Here is a 17,872-nt window from a genome sequence, read left to right as displayed (position 1 = left end):
GAAGCATGATTTTGGTTTCATTTCCTCAGTGGAGAGAAAAGACACAAAAGCAAAAAAGATGGAGATGATGGCAGGCATGATATGAAGGCTCCTGTTTTATAGACACTTGTGCAAGATTGGAAGGATATACACTCAAGACATAGAAATGTATTAGGCAAAATAAATGCGTGCCATAGTACAGTTATTTGCTGTTCTGATGTTGCTCTGTTTTTCCTAAATACTTTATCCTAGCATCGAAAATGAAGATGTTAAATCAAAAATGTATCTTTTTTTTCCCTCAGTAGTAAAAGATGTCAGCAAAATTAGAAGAATGCTGTTGAAAAGTCTTTCAAAGACCCTTGTTTTTTTCATAGCTACTCATGTTATTGTACTGTGTATCTGAAAGTTTAAATGGTACTGAGAGAGTCTAAGTGGGTAGCTTACACAAGGAGGAGGAGAAAGGGAGCCCCAGGAAAGGCCTTTCTTTTTCTGAACTTAGACATGTTTTTAGGCAAGTGACCAACTTTATGGTCCTTGATTTATGTTAACTTACACTTGCTTACAACCATTTATTAGGGTGAAAACTCCATGTATTCACGGTCACTCACCATGGATTCTTGAATTAGTTAACAAATGAGCATAGCACAGAAATTTTCTTGTGTTATGGGGATTTTCCCCCCTCATTTTCTTCTACTACATCAGCATTAATAAAACCTATTATTATCCTGGGACTGTTTAGAGAAATATCAGTCCTTTTAATTGTGATTTTTCAATGGCCATAATAAGGCTTTGTACCATAGCAAACATTTAAATTCTCTGTCAGATACTGTCAGTTTATCTGTTTGCTCTTTTTTGAGTTGAGCTTGTCAAAATCTAAAATGCAAAGGATGCACAGTGTCATTAAAGACTTGGACTGTGACTTGGTAGTCATTCCAAGCCCACTGTCACTCCAGCTGATTGCTGGCATGATGACAGCTCTTCTCTGCTTTGCCCAGTTCTGTAAATGCCTTCCTCTAAGAAACTCATCAGAGAAGCAAGAACTTCTCTTCAGCTTGTTGAAAATTTCCTCTAAAAGTAAAGGACCCTTTGCTTCCAGAGGCTAACAGCATTGGTGTAACACACTGCCTTACAATACAAAAATGGAACTCCAGAAAAGGTTGATAGAAACCTGCTGAGCAAACAAATCCTTGACATTTCTGTAATACAGGAAGCATTCATTTTGTATATTGCAGGAAAGAAGTGGATACCTACGTTCTAGCATATTACTAGTTTGATATGGAACTACTGCTTATATATACTTTTCTTTCAGTAAAAATGTTATGAAGAGACAGTGTTAAGGATTCAGCTTTTAGTCATAAACATGTTTCTGTACAGGATAAGCATGTGTTACAGGAAGAAAAAAAAAATAACTTGGTTTTCTATTCATAAAGTATAGCTAAGTTCCTTTGTTAGTTGTTCCAATTGTAGAAGACAGGTATGGAGCAGTGTCAGTTGGAAAGACTGAGGATGGAGATAGGACCATGGTGATTTTATACAAAGAAAAAAAACACATGAGAAGGAAGAAAGGAGAAATACATTGTAAGAGGCATGTTTGCTTTGCTTTGTAATCACCCTTCTCTCTGGAGGACTCTGTCTTTATTCCAGCATCAGCCAAAGGAAAGTCAGACCTGACTGAGGAACAGCCTAAGATAAGAGCAAATTTCAAGGTTATTTCATTTGCAAATAATATTGCAGAGCAACTCAGTATATATCACAGCTCTATTTAAATGGATTCAAAACTGCGTCTACCCTACTACTGCTGCTGTATTTGAGATAACTGGAGAATACTGTTTTCAGATGACAGAAATTGATTAGGTGATATACTTCATATGACATGGGATTCAAATACAGAACACAGGTCTGTGCAGGGATATCTAGATTGTAAAAACAATGCCTGTGACTAGCAGATAAAAAAAGATGCACAGATTAATACTTTGGATTAAAACAACAACAACAACAAACCACCACCAAAAAAGAGAAAAGCTCTGTTTCGTATTGATGTTGTAGAAGCATATCAGTCTATGTCCTGTGGTTGTGAGTGTTGAAGGCTGCTGAATGTTGTGAGCAAGAACAGTCATCCACCAATCCTTTTTCATTAATTGATGGCCGTGTTGTGCATATTTTTGAACTAAAGAGGGTCTGAGCCCAAAGTGAGTGATAAATTCCTCACCAGCTTGTCTTTTTCTTGAAAGTCAGTAAATCATAAGTTGAATGAGAGAGCTCATTGCATTAAATACAGTTTGTTCCATTAAATAATTAAGCAGCAAAGCAGAAGGGAAGGTGTGAGTGCCAGATGTGTCTTTAATTGGATTTCCTATCTCTACTTACCTTTCCCTTTGAATACACACTTGAATGTTTTTTCTCTAGAGGGGGAGTCATATTCAGCTAAGAAGCATTAGGGTCTTCAGCCTCTGTGGCCTGATGGAGACCAGATGCTCCACATGCTAACATTTGTTTTGGTAGATGAGGTGAATGGGTCACTGACCTCTTCACTGAGAGACAAAATTGATATTAGTGTCAATTATGTAGAGTCAAGATATGTGGAAAGATGCTGTAAAATACATTTTCTACTCTTGCCCTCCAGAGAAGGTGAGGATATGAAACATCATCACATCATTATTCTCTCCCATCAGCTTTCTTTGGGAAGCAATGTGAAATGAACACATGGCAGAATCAGTATCTGTGTTCACCACGTATAGGCTTCCTGTTCACCTTTTTTAACAGCTTACTTTACTGAGCCTGTTTTTCTTGTTAAAAAAATAATCTAAATAATTTTTCTTTCTTTTGTGCTAAATATGTAAAGAAATTCCTGCATCTTAGAAACAGCTGCTTTTCAAAATGCCAAATAACTTCCGGTAGTGTAATTTCCAGCAGTAATCCTGCAGAAATATAACCTGCATTAATGGAAAACATTTTGCACTAAAGAATGTATTTTAATACAATACTAGAGATGTCACAAATTTAAAGGAAGTATTTTTTGTCAGTATAATGGTGGCTATGACAGAAAAGAACTGGAAAGCAGATATTTACAGAAAACGAGATAACACTTCTTGAAAAAGGGAGTATAAAGAAGGCAGTTTTATTTTAAAAGTGTTCATTTTCTGATTTCCAAACAAATAGTTGAAAATGTCAGCATTCATTAAAGAGCTGTTAGCTAATCATGTATTTTTCAGCTGTAGTGGAACTGCAATAACAGGGCTGATTAAGCAAACAAAGAAAGATAGGAACCAAAACATACAAACTTTGCCTTAAAATAATGTAGTGGAAAATGTCGCTGGAAATCTGGCAAGCCAGGGGCTGCTGGGTTGCTCCACTCTAAATATTTTACAAAATGAAATAGCAGTTATGTAACAACAAGCTGCATTGGCTGCTAGACGTGAGACCTTCAGAACATCTGTGTTGGGCATTGCTCCATCTCAAGATGGAGGGGTTCCTGCCTGCCAAGCAGAACTGGCAAGAAAGTTGGGAGTTGTCCTGACTGTGATAACTGAGGCGTTTTAATCTTCCTTGGGAGAACATATGTAAGTTGTATTGTATATTGTTCAAATCCAATGCCCTGTGCAAATGTAGCATTTCATCTGTTCAATCAGAACACTTTGTTGCAGTTTTTCTTTGGTATTTTTGTGGTGCTGAGCTCAAATGAATATATTAAGTTATTCAACATGTAGTGTAAGAATTTGTGCTAAATAAATACAGCCCTTTTCTCATCTGTCTGATAGTGGTCATTGGGCTTAATAACGAATCTGGCCTCTCATTGATAAAGCAGAAAACTTAAAGCATGGATGACAAAGCTCTTCTTGTTGGCCCTGAGGAATGGGGCAGGTAACATAACACTGCTGTTTTTCCTTAATTTTTCACTGTAAAATTAAGTTATGGTAACTGAAAATAAGTGGCAATTATTGTTGCACAGTGGCAGGGATGCTTATTAATCTCCACTGACAGCAGAGGCCATTTCCATATATTTCTATTTGTTCATAGTTGCAAACTGAAAGAGAACAAGAACAGTCAGTCGCTCTGCAGCCTATGTTAAATGTGCATTTATTTGGATAGCTGTGTTTATTCTAATTTACTTCAGATACGGTGCTGATGTACTTAGTTTTCTGTATAAAAAATAACATTTATTCTGCTGTTTATACGTATTTTATATTCCCTGATAGTTTCTGCCCTCACTTGTACCTGTGTAATCTTTTCAATCTCTTCTTCGGTGAATGAAAGGAAGCTGAATTGAGAACAAAAATTTAATTGTCATTTTCAGTAGACAAAACGTACCCATCTCAGAGAACTGTAATTGCCACAGTTTATCGCTGTGCTACATGTGCTAGAAATGAAGTAGTTTCGTATCATGCCACAGAGGTACCAGCAATTCTCACCAACTAAGAGCATGGAATTTTGCAAAATTGTTCCAGTCAGAGAACAATATGCAAACTGGAGCAGACAGGTTGTAGGTTTTTTTTCTCAACCTGTAGCTAGAATGATTTTTTATTTTTACTTTTTAAAGAATGATTTTTGAAGTTTTGTTGTGAAATTATATATTTCATATTTCTACTAGGCTTTAAGACACAAAAATTTGTAGTACTGTCATATACGAAAAAAACAGCTGTAATGGTTGAAGGTTGTTTTGCCCAATTAATGTTCACCAGCAAGCTTGTCAGCAGAGACCCAGTGGCTGATCTTGTGAATACCTATAATCTGTACTCATGTAATGAGTTACTACACCTAGCTTGAGAAGCCAGTAACAAAAAGCCAAGGTGTGATAATGAAGATGATAGGGGTAGCAATATCTTATGTGTAATGGTTTGTTTTGGAAGTGAATGTGTGGTAGTGCCCACTGCATGATATATACACTCAGTGTCTCAGCTCAGCAGAAAATGTGATAGGTCCAGCTGGGAGCACTTCGAACCTCTGTCGGCAAGGACTGCATTACTTGCCTTTCCTGGCTTTTTTTTAGTTTCCCCTCATTTCTAGGTTGAACAGAGTCATTAGTTTTAAAACTGATAATAAGAAAGAGAGGCAGGAAAGAGATGTGTTGGAAGATGAACGGTGCATGTTTGTTATGCATAGAAAGTACTTTTTGAGCCATGATGCTTCTATAAAGTTTTAGGCTTTGTATCTGTTATGTGCTCTATATTATACTCTAAACTACATTCTATATAGAGTATAATGATCACCCATTCATTACTTAATATGCATTTTTAAAATTGCCTTTGAATGATAAGTGGTCACCTTTAACTTTTTTTCTTTTCTTTTTTTTTTTTTTTAAAGAGCATTAACATTTTGGAGCGGAAGGCTTCTTCAGGAAGCACAGACCCTTCCTTAAGCAAGCAGTTCCTTGAAACGGACCCTATCTCTCTGTCCAAGGTAAGCAAGGGCACTATGTTTCCATCTGTTGTTACAGCGTAGTTTGACTAAGCTTTAGGGTATTGGTTTTTATGATTCTATCACTGAATACATTTTGAGCCTGCCGCAGAGCTTCTTATTTGCCCCCTGAGGTGTCAGGGAGGCCAGTAATCTTTATCAGATGTTGTATTAACTAAATTAAGAATTTCGATGGTGTTGGAGATTTTTTTCCACCTGTGAATGTCTCCCACAAGCAAGATTTACTATCTCAGAATATGGAGCTAGCAGGGACTTTGAGAAATGTTCCAGTCCAATCCAAAAAAAAAAACAACCCCATATCCAAGTCCAAAAGTGCTACTAATCAATAATGATATTGATTAAAAATATGTGGAACATTCCTCCTAATTATATTTCTTGAGGTAGTCTCCTAACATTTGGAACTGTTGCTGAGGCCTTCATAGAACTCCAGAGGTAACAGCACTGATTCCTGAAAGATGCAGCCTCGCATGTGGCGCTTTGTAGTCAGTATCCTCTGGGCTGAATTTCTGAGTTCTGGAAGGGCTGATTCTAAATAAGCTCAATTCTGAATAAAGAAGGCTTCATTTTTAGATACTTCATATAAAAAAGTAAGATTGTTACTGAAAAGGTGAGGATGCTGTGATGGAATTCTTGGCAGAAAAGAAAAAAAAAAACCTGAAATTAAATATCTGTAACTCCTGATATTTGGGAAAACATATTCAACGTGAAACATGCTATTCAACCATGTAAAAATGAAGTTGCTCTGTCGTATTTGGAAAAAAAAAAAAAATCCCCAAATCCAAACAACTCCTTTATTGCTAGTACCTGGGGCATATGCAGAACTGGGCCTGTAAGATCTGCTTTTGTTCCCTGGTCCTGCTGCTCCATGCAGAGCTTCTGCTCACTTAATGTTCAGTGAATCTCAAAAGTCCTGAAGCAGGACTCAAAGCTGTGCTTTGAGTGATCCACCATCAGATGAGGACCCTTCGCTGTCACTCTGTTTTCCCCTTTCTGGCTGTTCTTGCAGTAGAAGGGCCTGTGGCACAGTGTCCTGCGTACTTGGCACATCTCATCGTACCAAACCTGGATGGGGTGAGCTGCAGTTACGATTGTTAGGGTGACTTTATAACAGCTTGTGGCACTGGTGCAGCAAAAGGCAGCTAACCATTATTGCACTGAATAATGGCTCATTATGTCCCCCTGTATCTGGCCTTTCAGTTAAATGAATAGCTCTATGAGATTGTGTGATTTCTGGTTGAGAAGTAATCAATACTGATGTTATCTAGTAGATAAAAGACTTATGCCCACAGCTGATCTTCTAAAGGAAAAATCAATATGATGAGGAGTCAGTTGGCAGAGTAGTGGAGAGATCCTCTGCTTGCCCCAGGGGACTCATAGTTTAATTTCCCCCCTTAAGAGCCAAGTGCTTCATGGAGAAAAAAGAACGCATATGTGCTTCCTCCTACAGTAATGGAAATAGAATATCCTATCAAAACACAATGAAATCAAAGTGATGGGTTTTGAGCTGTATTTACTGGCCCCGTGATAGTTTCAGTTTGCAGTTATGCAGGGAAAGTTAAACTGAGTTAAAATTTTTATTAAAATTTACAGCGGTACATATTACTTGGGACAGAGCTTTTCATCCTTATTAGATTAGCAACTCCATATTCAGGTTTGTAAATGTAAGGTTTGGTGTTACATTTATAATCATATTTCCACGACAGTGACATTAATGGCATGGGAGCTCTGTAACACAGGCAGCAGGGCTGACGGAGCGTGGCTGTGAGCAGGTTCGTGGGAAATGGAAGAAAGGACTTTTGTTTCTCTTTAAATGTTTCATGGCCTCCTCCCTCTCCCAGTTGCTTTACATAACATCAGTGAGAGTTGTGATAGCTGAGAAAATGTGAGTTTGCAACTTAGTTTAATTTTGTTGACTACGGTAAAAGCAAGGGGACATGAATAAAGACATGACTTTTTTTTTCTCTTTAAAAGCGTTGCTCTTTAGCTGTTCACTATGATGTATCGCAAGTCAGACCCGAGTCGTACGAGTGGTCATGCAGAACAAGTGGTGTGTGCAAGGAATGTGCTTTAATTGGCTCTCAGAAAGGCGTACAGCTGGTTGTGTCTGAAACGATGCGGTTCGTATTTTCTCTAGGGAGAGAATTAGTTAGCTTTCCACAGCATTTCCCTTAATGCAATGGAAATGAATGACAAGAAACTTTCAAAAACGTTAATTTCCTTTTACATATTTCTAAAGGTGCAATTAGCCTCTGCAACCCTGCGTCATAAAATGCCACTGAAGACAAGAGCTGGCTATGTTCAGACCACCCACAGGTCAACCTCTTCTGCTTGAACTTTAGATTTTAAGGAAAATTAAGAGTATCCAATATCAATATAGATTGTACTCTAAAGACAAGAAAGCTTACATATTTTTATGATCAGGAAGTACTGCAAAATACACTGTTAATATATGCCCATATACTTAACAGTAAGATCTCTACATTTCCTCTCATGATCTCACTGTTTTTAGACAGGGAGTATTCTGAGTAAAGGTACATTTTGAACATGCAGATTCTGCCCATGCTCCACTTGCAACATCTGTCAAATCTTTTTAGTTCTTAGGATGCAGAGTTAATCTCTGTTCTGCACTGGAGAATTTGTGCTACATATAAATGCAGTTTTACATTGTGTGCACACACTTATTAATCAATGTGTCTCCATGCTTTTTCACCAGGAGCCCGACAGCTGGGAAATCATAGAGGGTCTGAAAATCGGCCAGACTAATGTCCAGAAGCCAGACAAACATGAAGGCTTCATGCTGAAAAAGAGAAAATGGCCCTTAAAAGGTTGGCACAAGGTAAGGTTCTCATACAAGAGTCAAAGGATTATTGCTTCCTTTTATGAGCTGGAATTTTTTGCCTACAGAAAATAGAATGTAGGATGACTGACAATTAAAAGCCCAGGATTTAAGTGTATGACTTTATCTTCAGACTGTATAAAGAATTAGTCTGCACACACAGCTTTGTGGCTTCAACATTGCAGGGCTGGCTGCTTAATGATATATTCAAAATCCAGGCAGTCAGTGTAAATAATACAGCAGATGCCTCGTGTTTTAAGAGGTTTAGCCAATATCCCTTTCATTCGTTTGAATACATTATAAAGAAATATAGCTGTGCACTGTAAGTTTGAATTGAGTTTACATGCAACTAGCCAGGACTCCATGAGAGCTAAGGAGAGCTTTGTTGTGGACCAAGGTGTTCCTACTGGAGAGCATCCCCTGGAGTTCTTTTCTCTTTAGCCTTTCTGTCTGGGCAGATTTGCTCATCCTTGTCCGTGAATTTGGTTGTCAGTGTGTCTGTAATCTTCTGTGTGGACATGAAGTGGGACTGTTTAATGAAACACCATCACCAACAGCAACAGAACAACAAAAAAAAAACAACCCCCATATCTTCTGTTTCTATTTAGTTAATGTGGAGACATTTCTCCATGGATATTTTTACTTTTTGTTTTTTATTTAGCTGGGATTTACATTTTTGGCATCCAAATATTTATGTACCAGTTGAATGTAGCCTAAGGAGACTACAGGTTTTCACACTGGTATTCTTGAAATACTGAAAGAACAGAAAAGGAGATCTTACTCAAAAACAAAATGAAACAGCAAAAGCAGACAAGCAAGAAATAATTAGTCTGATATACAAGACTGTATGGGATAGTCCACTGCTTCCATTCCTTTAAAATACAATATGTTAATATTGTTTCTTGGACAAGGGTTTGCTGTAGGAGCTTCGCATGTAAACAGTTCTGTAAAGGAGATTACACCTGGTGATCTGTTTTTCATCCTGACTTTAGAGCAGTTATCTGTGTAAATAATTTTTAATGTGATTAATAGCTTCACAGTTCAGCCTCCCTCTCTGCTCTACCTTACATTTCATCTAGGGAAATGGAACTTCTGGACTTTGGGTTAGAAACTGTGCATTGGCTAGTAATTTTTTTCCAACTATTGCCTTGATATCCTGCTGTTTCTGTAACACTACTTTGTGCTGAGAACACAGTGAGGAGTTCCAGAGACAGTGATTGTACTGTGTGCTGTCAGTGACCTACCAGCAAAGCCATAGAATCCTCTGTCTGTTGAACGCTGCATGTCACATTCTGATGGCTCTCTGTATTTTATTAGCATACACGTTATAAAGCTTACAACTTACATAGTAGTTACCTGCTTCTGAAGTGCTGTATGCTTTGAAATGCAGTGTACTAAAAGGTCATTGGTGTGCAGAGCCTACAGAGGCAGAACAGTATGAAATTAACATCGTGTTCTTCTGAGGTCCATTTATGACCACACCTAGTAAAAATAAAACTTAACAATCCTGTTGTTTTGACATCTTATTCAAGAAGCTACACCTCCAGCAAAGCTGGAATTTTCTCACCCTGTGTCAGACATTGGTACCATCTGTTGTGCAACTGGCATCATTTCCAGAGGCATCCTCAGCAGATATTCTGCCATGCGAGTACTGACCCTCATGCTCATATGCTCATAATGTCAATTTAACAGGTTCACATCATGCAAACATGATCCTTCCCTTCCATATCGGACAGCATAGAGAGTCTTGGGTAATAATTTGCTGTGTTCCAGATCGTTAATGTATGTTAGTGCTTTAGGTTAGGCTCTAAAAATATGAATTAGTTTTTATTACTTGCATGTTTTTAAAGTTAGTGTTGATAACACAAGTTAGTGAATCTCAGTAAACATCTACATTTCCTGCCAGGCTGCGTCTTTATGCCGTGTGCCAAATGCTGTGCTAACTTGTCCGCAATGCAGCTAGAGCCGTCTAGTACGCACAAGCTACAGCAGCTTTAATTGTTGGAGAAGCATGTTTAATAGGGGATTCTGCTCTCTGCTGTAGGGAAAAGCTTCTCAGCAAAATAAAGGTGTAGCAATGGCACAGATAGATGTTGTCCTGTTAGCTTTAATTTGCCTATTCCTGGTAACTGTACCAATGAAGAGACAGTGACACACACCATATCACTCGCTAACATACAAAGCATGAACCCTCCAGTGTGCAGGGTATGTTGTGGGTAATTCAGTAATATTTCCACTTGTACTGGCACGTCTAGATTTCAGCTAGAAAAAGTATAATCAGCATGAATCTCAACTTCATCTTTACTTCACTGTACAGAGGTCTGCTGTGAGTGCAAAGTTTTGGATGGTAGAGCCGTGTCTCACAGCCTGCATTGCTTCCCAGCTGGAGATCCAGGAGACCACAAGAATATCCATCTGTGGGTGTTCCTTCCAGGGTGTAGATCTTGCACTAGGAAAAGCTTTTCAGCTTCTGGATATGGAGGACAAGCAGTTATGTTGAAACGTGACCAGCTTATGTGGGAAGAAAACAGGAGGAAAACAAAGAAAAAGACTTATCTCTTTCAGCCTATGCTGTCTTTTTTGTAGACCTTACTGACTTGGCCAAAAAACAGAAAAAATATCCTTCATTATTAAGGTTTCTTAAGTTCAACATAGAGCATACTATTGGAAACAGAAACTAGTTTTTCACACTTAAAAGATAATTGTTATCGAAGAAGGAGAAAAAAAATTATTTGTTACCATATTCATACTCTTTCCAATCTGTGAATAGTCCTTAACTGTTACAGAGTTATCGTTTTCTTTTGCAGATAAATTATTATGTGCTGTTTAAGCTGCATCTGATAATTAAGAAAAAAAATCTTTTTTTTTTTTTTTTCCACTTTCAGAGGTTTTTCGTCCTGGATAATGGACTATTAAAATATTCAAAGTCACCAATTGATGTAAGTAAAGTTGAAGATCAATTTAAAATTTGTGTTAGAATTCAACCTGCAAGAGTGAGTAAATTTCATTTTTATACTAGGCACACTTACTACAGCACACACATGATCTGTCAAAGAGAGATCTGAATTGGGAAAGCATATAAGGTTTTGGTTGAGTTATATTCCCCCAGATTCTGCCTTTTATTACTTCTGTGAAAATAGAAGCTACATTACTTAGTTTATTTAATGAAGACATTTGAAAGATTAGCCTGACCGTGTACTGTACCTTTTTAATTTTGATGCCAGGGAGAGCTGATTATTTTGAGATATGTGGATAGGACAGAAAAGTGATTATGATGCACTCAAGAGATATAAGGGGTAGTATTAAATTGGATTAGATACCAATAACCATCAAGCTGTAGCAGCAGGGAGCTAAGTGCTGTCTAATTTTCTCAGCTTCTCACTTAACCTGTAGTTATGTGCTAGTGTAAACCACCACACTTTTATTTTGGAGTTGGCTCTGCACTTGTCAGTTATTTTTCTCCTATATAAAAGCAGGAAGTTTTTAGTCTGAATACAGGTTTTAACTTTTATGTGTCTTTATATTAAAATATTCCTAAAAATGGAAAACATTTCAGCACCAGATATTTTGCTGTTAAATGTAATGAAATACATGGTACTACCAATTTCTTAGTCTGCTTTTTGATTTCAGATACAGAAGGGCAAAGTACATGGGAGCATTGATGTAGGCTTATCAGTTATGTCCATTAAAAAGAAGGCTCGCAGAATAGATCTTGATACAGAAGAACACATCTATCATCTGAAGGTAAAAAGGGATGCAAATATGTATTCTCTTTTCATCCACAGTGGAAATACATAATAATAATTAGGAAAAAGATCTGTGGGAGAAGGAGTGTTATTTTGAATGCTTCTTGATAATGAGTTACTTTCTAGGTGAAGTCCCAGGATACATTTGATGCATGGGTTTCAAAATTACGCCACCACCGGCTGTACCGTCAAAATGAGATTGTGAGATCTCCAAGAGATGCTAGCTTCCATATATTCCCCTCAGCCTCTACTACAGAGTCTTCACCAGCTGCTAATGTACCAGATGGAAAGGTATGCTGTGTCCTTTTGTTGGAAGTTCATGCCTGCTAGACTTGTTCATGGGCAAGCCTAAGTTTCAGTGGGCTCTGCTTGGAGTGCCAGTAGAGAGGAATTTTCATTGGAGGAACCAGTGATGGCCATCAAAAAGCTGAGAGTACTGCAGCCTTCCTTAATGGGCTGCTATAGAGATTCTGCAAAGAACTCATTGTCTTCAAAAGAATTTGCACTTGCCTTTTGTGTCAGAGATAAATCTGTCTCTGTTGTTCTGTAGTTTTCTTTCTCTTTAACAACAGCTTTCTAAGTGTGGTTAGCAAACACAGTTTGTGAGGTCCTTGTTTTGATTCTCCAACATGCTGTACAGAAATAACTGTATGATGGGCAACTATATAGTCAAATCCCAGATGCCGCTGAAATCACAATGTATATTTTATGTTTTTATTCCAAAGTAGTGTGGTGATTACATTGACTGAGCAACACATGCAACAATAAGTGTAAGCATTTTATTATACCTTAGGTACAACAAAATAGCTTCCCATGGCAATCTCCTATACCTTGCAGTAACAGCCTTCCTGCAACCTGCACTACTGGGCAGAGTAAAGTAGCAGCCTGGTTGCAGGACTCGGAAGAGATGGACAGATGTGCAGAAGGTTAGTCTTTAACTTTTTGTGCCTTACCATTTTAACAAAATATCTTCTTGGTAAGAAATAAGATACAGTCAATGGAAGTGGTTAAGTAGCATTTTTATATGCCTGTGAGGGAGCTCGTTAGGTAATAAATTAGATGCTTGTAGTAGGAACTTCCCTCTTTGCTTGTGTTAGGATGTTGCTTTTAAAATTTATTTTAATAATATATCTTAATGGATATAATTATTAAAGTGTACTTAACTTTTGAGGTCCAATCTTGTTGCTGACTGCCATAGAAATAACAAGTGCTCAACATCTCTGACAATAAGGCTACTACTTACGTGCTTTACCATTGGGGTTTGAGGCATTTAACTTTTATGATACAATAAAATGCCAAAGCTGAACGTCCTGGCAAAGTAAGAAAAAACTCTGAACTGAAACACCTAATTCTTTTTTTGTTGTTGTTTTATATATTTTAGATCTTGCTCATTGTCAGTCAAACCTTGTGGAACTCAGTAAACTTCTTCAAAATCTAGAAATACTACAGAGAACTCAGTCTGCACCAAATTTCACAGACATGCAGGTAATTCTGTTTGATAATAAATAATCACATTGAAACATCTGTTGGTTGTGTTAAAGGTATTGTAAAGATGCTTTCTATTAACTTAGAATTGATTTTCTTAAATCGTAGTAACTCTTAGCTGAAAGGTTTATCTTAATCGTGTTTATCTTAATCATGTGTAATAGTGTTTCATGTGTAAATGGATAAGCTGTATTAATGTAAGATTATTTGAGTTAAATAGGAAGAATCAAATAATTAAGTCCTTTGCAAAAGCAGAACTAAGAACCATTACAATAGAATTATATGTACACATTGAAATTATATTTAAGGAGTTGTTATTGTGCTGAGTAAGATACTATTTTGAGTTTTGAAGGAGTGGAGATTCAAATCCTCAAGATGGGAGAACATTGCATGTTCTAGAAAAGCGGGCATAGTCACAAAGGTCCCAAGGGTTGGTCCATTTCCCACTTCAGGGTGAGTTTTCCACAAGAAAGAAACAACAGGTTCTAAATCTTAAATACTTTCTTCTTTTCTCACTCAGCCCACTTGAGTATGCAAGTCTCCCAGTGGTGATGTGTTGGAAAGTCTGATTGCAATGAGGAGACTTACCACTGATTTAAGGAAGAGATGAACTCTGCATTTCTCTGATAGTAACAGAATAGAAATCCACGAGGATTTCAAAATCTCTTCCTAAATATTGTGCACTACCAATAGTTTTGCTAAATAAATTAAACACACCATTTGTTTATAGAAGGGGCATGGGTATCTATCTACAGCTGGTCACTGCTGTAGTTGCAGGTCATGGCAGCAGCATTCTTTTCCTCACTTTCTAATTTATCGATGTCTAACACTACCTTTCTTTACTAACTTGGTGTACTGTCTGTATTGCTTGTGTCAACTCAATAGTGCCTTGTTGCTTTTAACTATTTGTGTAATGTAGGCTAACTGTGTAGATATTTCAAAGAAAGACAAGCGGGTCACAAGACGATGGAGAACAAAAAGTGTCAGCAAAGATGCAAAAATTCAACTTCAGGTACTGAATCCACAATATTTTCCTTTTCACTATACTTTTGGATTAACTTTTAAGCATGAACTGATATATTAACTGAAAGTAGGAAGTCAATGTACTGTCTCTTATGTTCCTGATGATGCAAATTAAATCTCAATTGGTTGTTTAAAACCTAGACAAGATAGTGAAAAATATATTGATTTTACTTTCATTCATATGAAAACATTGCCATCTAGGGAGAGGAAGAGAAGCTGAACACTAGTCAGTTAAGGTGCAAAAAAGGCAATATGCATGCCGCACACAAAGATACTTATATTCCATCTTAAACTTGCAGAGAGGGACAATTGAGCATGTGACATCAAACTAAAAGTAGAAAACATGAATGAAATACTAAACATGTCAGTTGTCTATATCAAGACCTATACTAGGAATGTTACCAATGAGAAGTATTTTCAAAAGCCCTCTCTTATGAAAAAGGCTACTATGGGAACAAATTTAATTAAACCAAAGAATAAATTACATGAAGAAAAAACAGTTGACACTATCCTGCCTTAGAGCTGAAAAGCAGAAGCACAGAAATAAGCACAGAAACCCTGTGTCACTTCTAGATCCTGGGAGTCTTACTGTGTTTTGCCAGAAATAGTTGTGTGTTTTGAAGCCTAATCCAAAAACTGTTTTATTTTTTATAACTGAGCAACTGCTAATGAAGAGTATAGTTTACTGACTTCAGGAGCTAACAATTACCACTGTGCTGTCTCCTGCAGAATAAATATGTGTCAGCAACTTCTGATTCATTTAAATTCCTTGAAATTTATGCAGACTTTGAAAACCTTTAATATGTCCCTCAGAGACTCAATAAGGAATTTCTGTGACTCAGAGACACAGTAAGAAGTTCTCTGTGACTCATTTAAGATTGACAGTCTTAAGGAAGGAAAACTGTAAGGAAAGGAACTTGCACCAGTGTTCCAGTTGCAGCTATTGTAGGTGACCTTTCTACCCGTTGTTCTAGATAAATGACACCCTGTTGAACAATGAAGTATCTGTTAGGTTTAAAAAAGCTTTACTAACAAAGGCATTTTGGTGATTGATGTCATACCCTATTACCTGAATGTGAAAGATCACTGTGTTTCCTCGTTGCTGACTAATGGTAGGCTACTAAAAAATACCAGGAAAATGGATGCAAGCACTTAGTGGAAAGACAGAGGCAACTTCGCATGTTCTTCTTTCATACCACAGTGGTCTTAAGAAATTCCTCTCAATTAAAAAAAAAAAAAAAAAAAGTAAAAAATGATTAAGGCAGTAAATATATAATGATTTAGGGTGGTTCATGAGGAATTATGAGCTGCTCCTGCATTGCCTGCACCCTGTCAAAGTGACACTGGGCTGGGCTTTACATGGGAGACTGTCTTTTTGGCACCCGATTGTCAGGATGCTGTTGGTGGCATGGGTCACTTTGCAGACTCCCCTGAGAGAGTTTGTGTGCATAGTACTGCTCTACTTTGGTGTATCATTGCTGGGGAGAAAATGAACTCTACTTCACCTGGGGCAGCTTTGACTCCTGGCAAGCACAAGGCTGGGAAATATAAAGTCACTTTGCAGACTCCCCTGAGAGAGTTTGTGTGCATAGTACTGCTCTACTTTGGTGTATCATTGCTGGGGAGAAAATGAACTCTACTTCACCTGGGGCAGCTTTGACTCCTGGCAAGCACAAGGCTGGGAAATATAAAGCTTATTTTACTAGAGGAAAACACTAAATGATTAATAACTGATTTACAAATTAATTTGCAGGGAAACAGAAACAACAAAATGATTCTAAATTATATGCAAGATGAAGATTCTTTTTGGCAATTCCAATATCTTAACTATCTTGATTGGCTCAATATGTTGTTTATAATTCCAAGGGCTGTTCTGTCCCAGGGAAGGTCTAAAGCTGTGGTCTGTGGAAGATGGCCTCACTCTGACTCACTGTGTTAATCATAATTTGCTTGTGCTGCTATTCCACTAAAATGTGGATTTCCTCACATATTGAAGTGTTTTTTTAAATCTTCCTCTCTTACTGTCTTCTTCTATTAACCATTTCTTCTAGTTTCATTGACCTTTGGTATAGGTAATTTTTTCAAGACTACTCCAACGCTCTATAAACTATTATCCACTACTGTGAATCACTGTCTAATTTGTGATCATTTCTTCATGGAGGGTACATATGATTTACTATTGAATAGTTGACAGATTTGATACCAAAAAAGCATTCGTTGTCCTTTTCCTTTCCCTATTCTTCCAAACGTGTCATTAGTTTTCTGGGATAATACTAATAATAACATACTAACTTCCAGCTAGATAAACTATTAATTCCATTGGAAATATTTGCACCAATTTGTTGAAGAATAAGGAATTATTAATTACCATAGAAGGATCTTTTGCAGTATGATATTGAGAGCCAGAGAGCATGAAAATTAGGTGTTCAGTTCACAAATAGCGAGGAACCAATGCTGTAATTTTTGCTAGCTCTGTGTGCATTGCGTAAGATGGAAGGAGAGAATTCTCCCATCTGGAGTCTGCATTGTACTCATAACGAGTTAGTAAGATAGCTTTTGTGTTCCTACTAACACACTTCTAGAATATGAGTGCTAGGTGTATGAAGAGTTTAAAAAGTACTTCTTGTTGTGAGGACAAGTTTATCTACTTGCTTTGTTTCTTACAAACATTCATTTACAATGCATATCTGTCTGCACATAACTTTGCTTAACATAGTTAACTCTCTGATGAAAGTGGGGTTGCTTCACTGAGAAAAATTAATCATAGCATGTGCATACATGGTTGTAGATTTGGGGGTTTAGTTTTGCTGAATTAATAGGTTAATTTACAGGCCTTTACTCAGGAGAAAAATGCTTGGACTGTTTCTCTGGAGAAGGATTGCTTATATAAGGGAGGTTTATTTTATTTTTTAAAAGTCTATTTTAAAAATGTCTTAAGAAAATAATCTACAACAACAGGATAGTTGGTCTGCATTCATTCATTTGACAAATGATTCTTTTGTACAAAAACCGTCATTTTTTTTCTGTTTGGTTAAAGAACAATTTTACATTCTCATGATAGTCCAAAGATCTTGAAAGGAATAAAAAGAATACTACTGCACAGGAACAAAATGAACTATCATTGATATAATTTCATTCAATGCTCAGAGAAGTTAAGTTCCAAGACTGATTCAAAGGGCAATGGAGAATTTGTTTAGCAGAAGAACTGTTTAGTACAGAATGACCTGAAAAGTCAGCTTGCTCTATTGAGGGTTGCAACTCATGAACAAAACCTGGCTTATTACTTTTTCCCTTAAATAAGTACTTATTTTTTATGTTACTAATTGTAACTCAGATAATTACCTGACTTTATATTGTGTTTGAGAATGGTGCTTTTGTGGAGCTCATT

General features: G+C 37.1%; 1 protein-coding gene across 9 annotated transcripts in view; it reads left to right on the top strand.

The window, feature by feature from the left end:
• The window catches only part of OSBPL6 (oxysterol binding protein like 6), a 96,669-nt gene that overhangs the window by 49,551 nt on the left and 29,246 nt on the right, over positions 1 to 17,872 (top strand). For 6 of the 9 annotated variants that reach the window (XR_002439638.1, XM_021399721.1, XM_021399722.1 and 3 more), the window contains 8 exons: positions 5,281 to 5,376; positions 8,108 to 8,230; positions 11,116 to 11,169; positions 11,861 to 11,974; positions 12,103 to 12,267; positions 12,770 to 12,902; positions 13,358 to 13,461; positions 14,381 to 14,473. Coding sequence is in view for 8 of the 9 variants with exons in the window: in XM_021399721.1 (XP_021255396.1) it covers positions 5,281 to 5,376; positions 8,108 to 8,230; positions 11,116 to 11,169; positions 11,861 to 11,974; positions 12,103 to 12,267; positions 12,770 to 12,902; positions 13,358 to 13,461; positions 14,381 to 14,473 (882 nt within the window). In the remaining variant the exon portion in view is untranslated. The remainder of the gene's footprint in view (positions 1 to 5,280; positions 5,377 to 8,107; positions 8,231 to 11,115; positions 11,170 to 11,860; positions 11,975 to 12,102; positions 12,268 to 12,769; positions 12,903 to 13,357; positions 13,462 to 14,380; positions 14,474 to 17,872) is intronic. The other 3 variants (XM_021399725.1, XM_021399727.1, XM_021399728.1) reach the window with 1 other exon arrangement.

The sequence above is a fragment of the Numida meleagris genome, chromosome 5 (genome assembly GCF_002078875.1).
Source record: "Numida meleagris isolate 19003 breed g44 Domestic line chromosome 5, NumMel1.0, whole genome shotgun sequence".
In the NCBI taxonomy this organism is placed as follows: domain Eukaryota; kingdom Metazoa; phylum Chordata; class Aves; order Galliformes; family Numididae; genus Numida; species Numida meleagris.
Note: the sequence above shows the minus strand (reverse complement) of the source record. Positions and strands in the feature narration are given on the sequence as shown.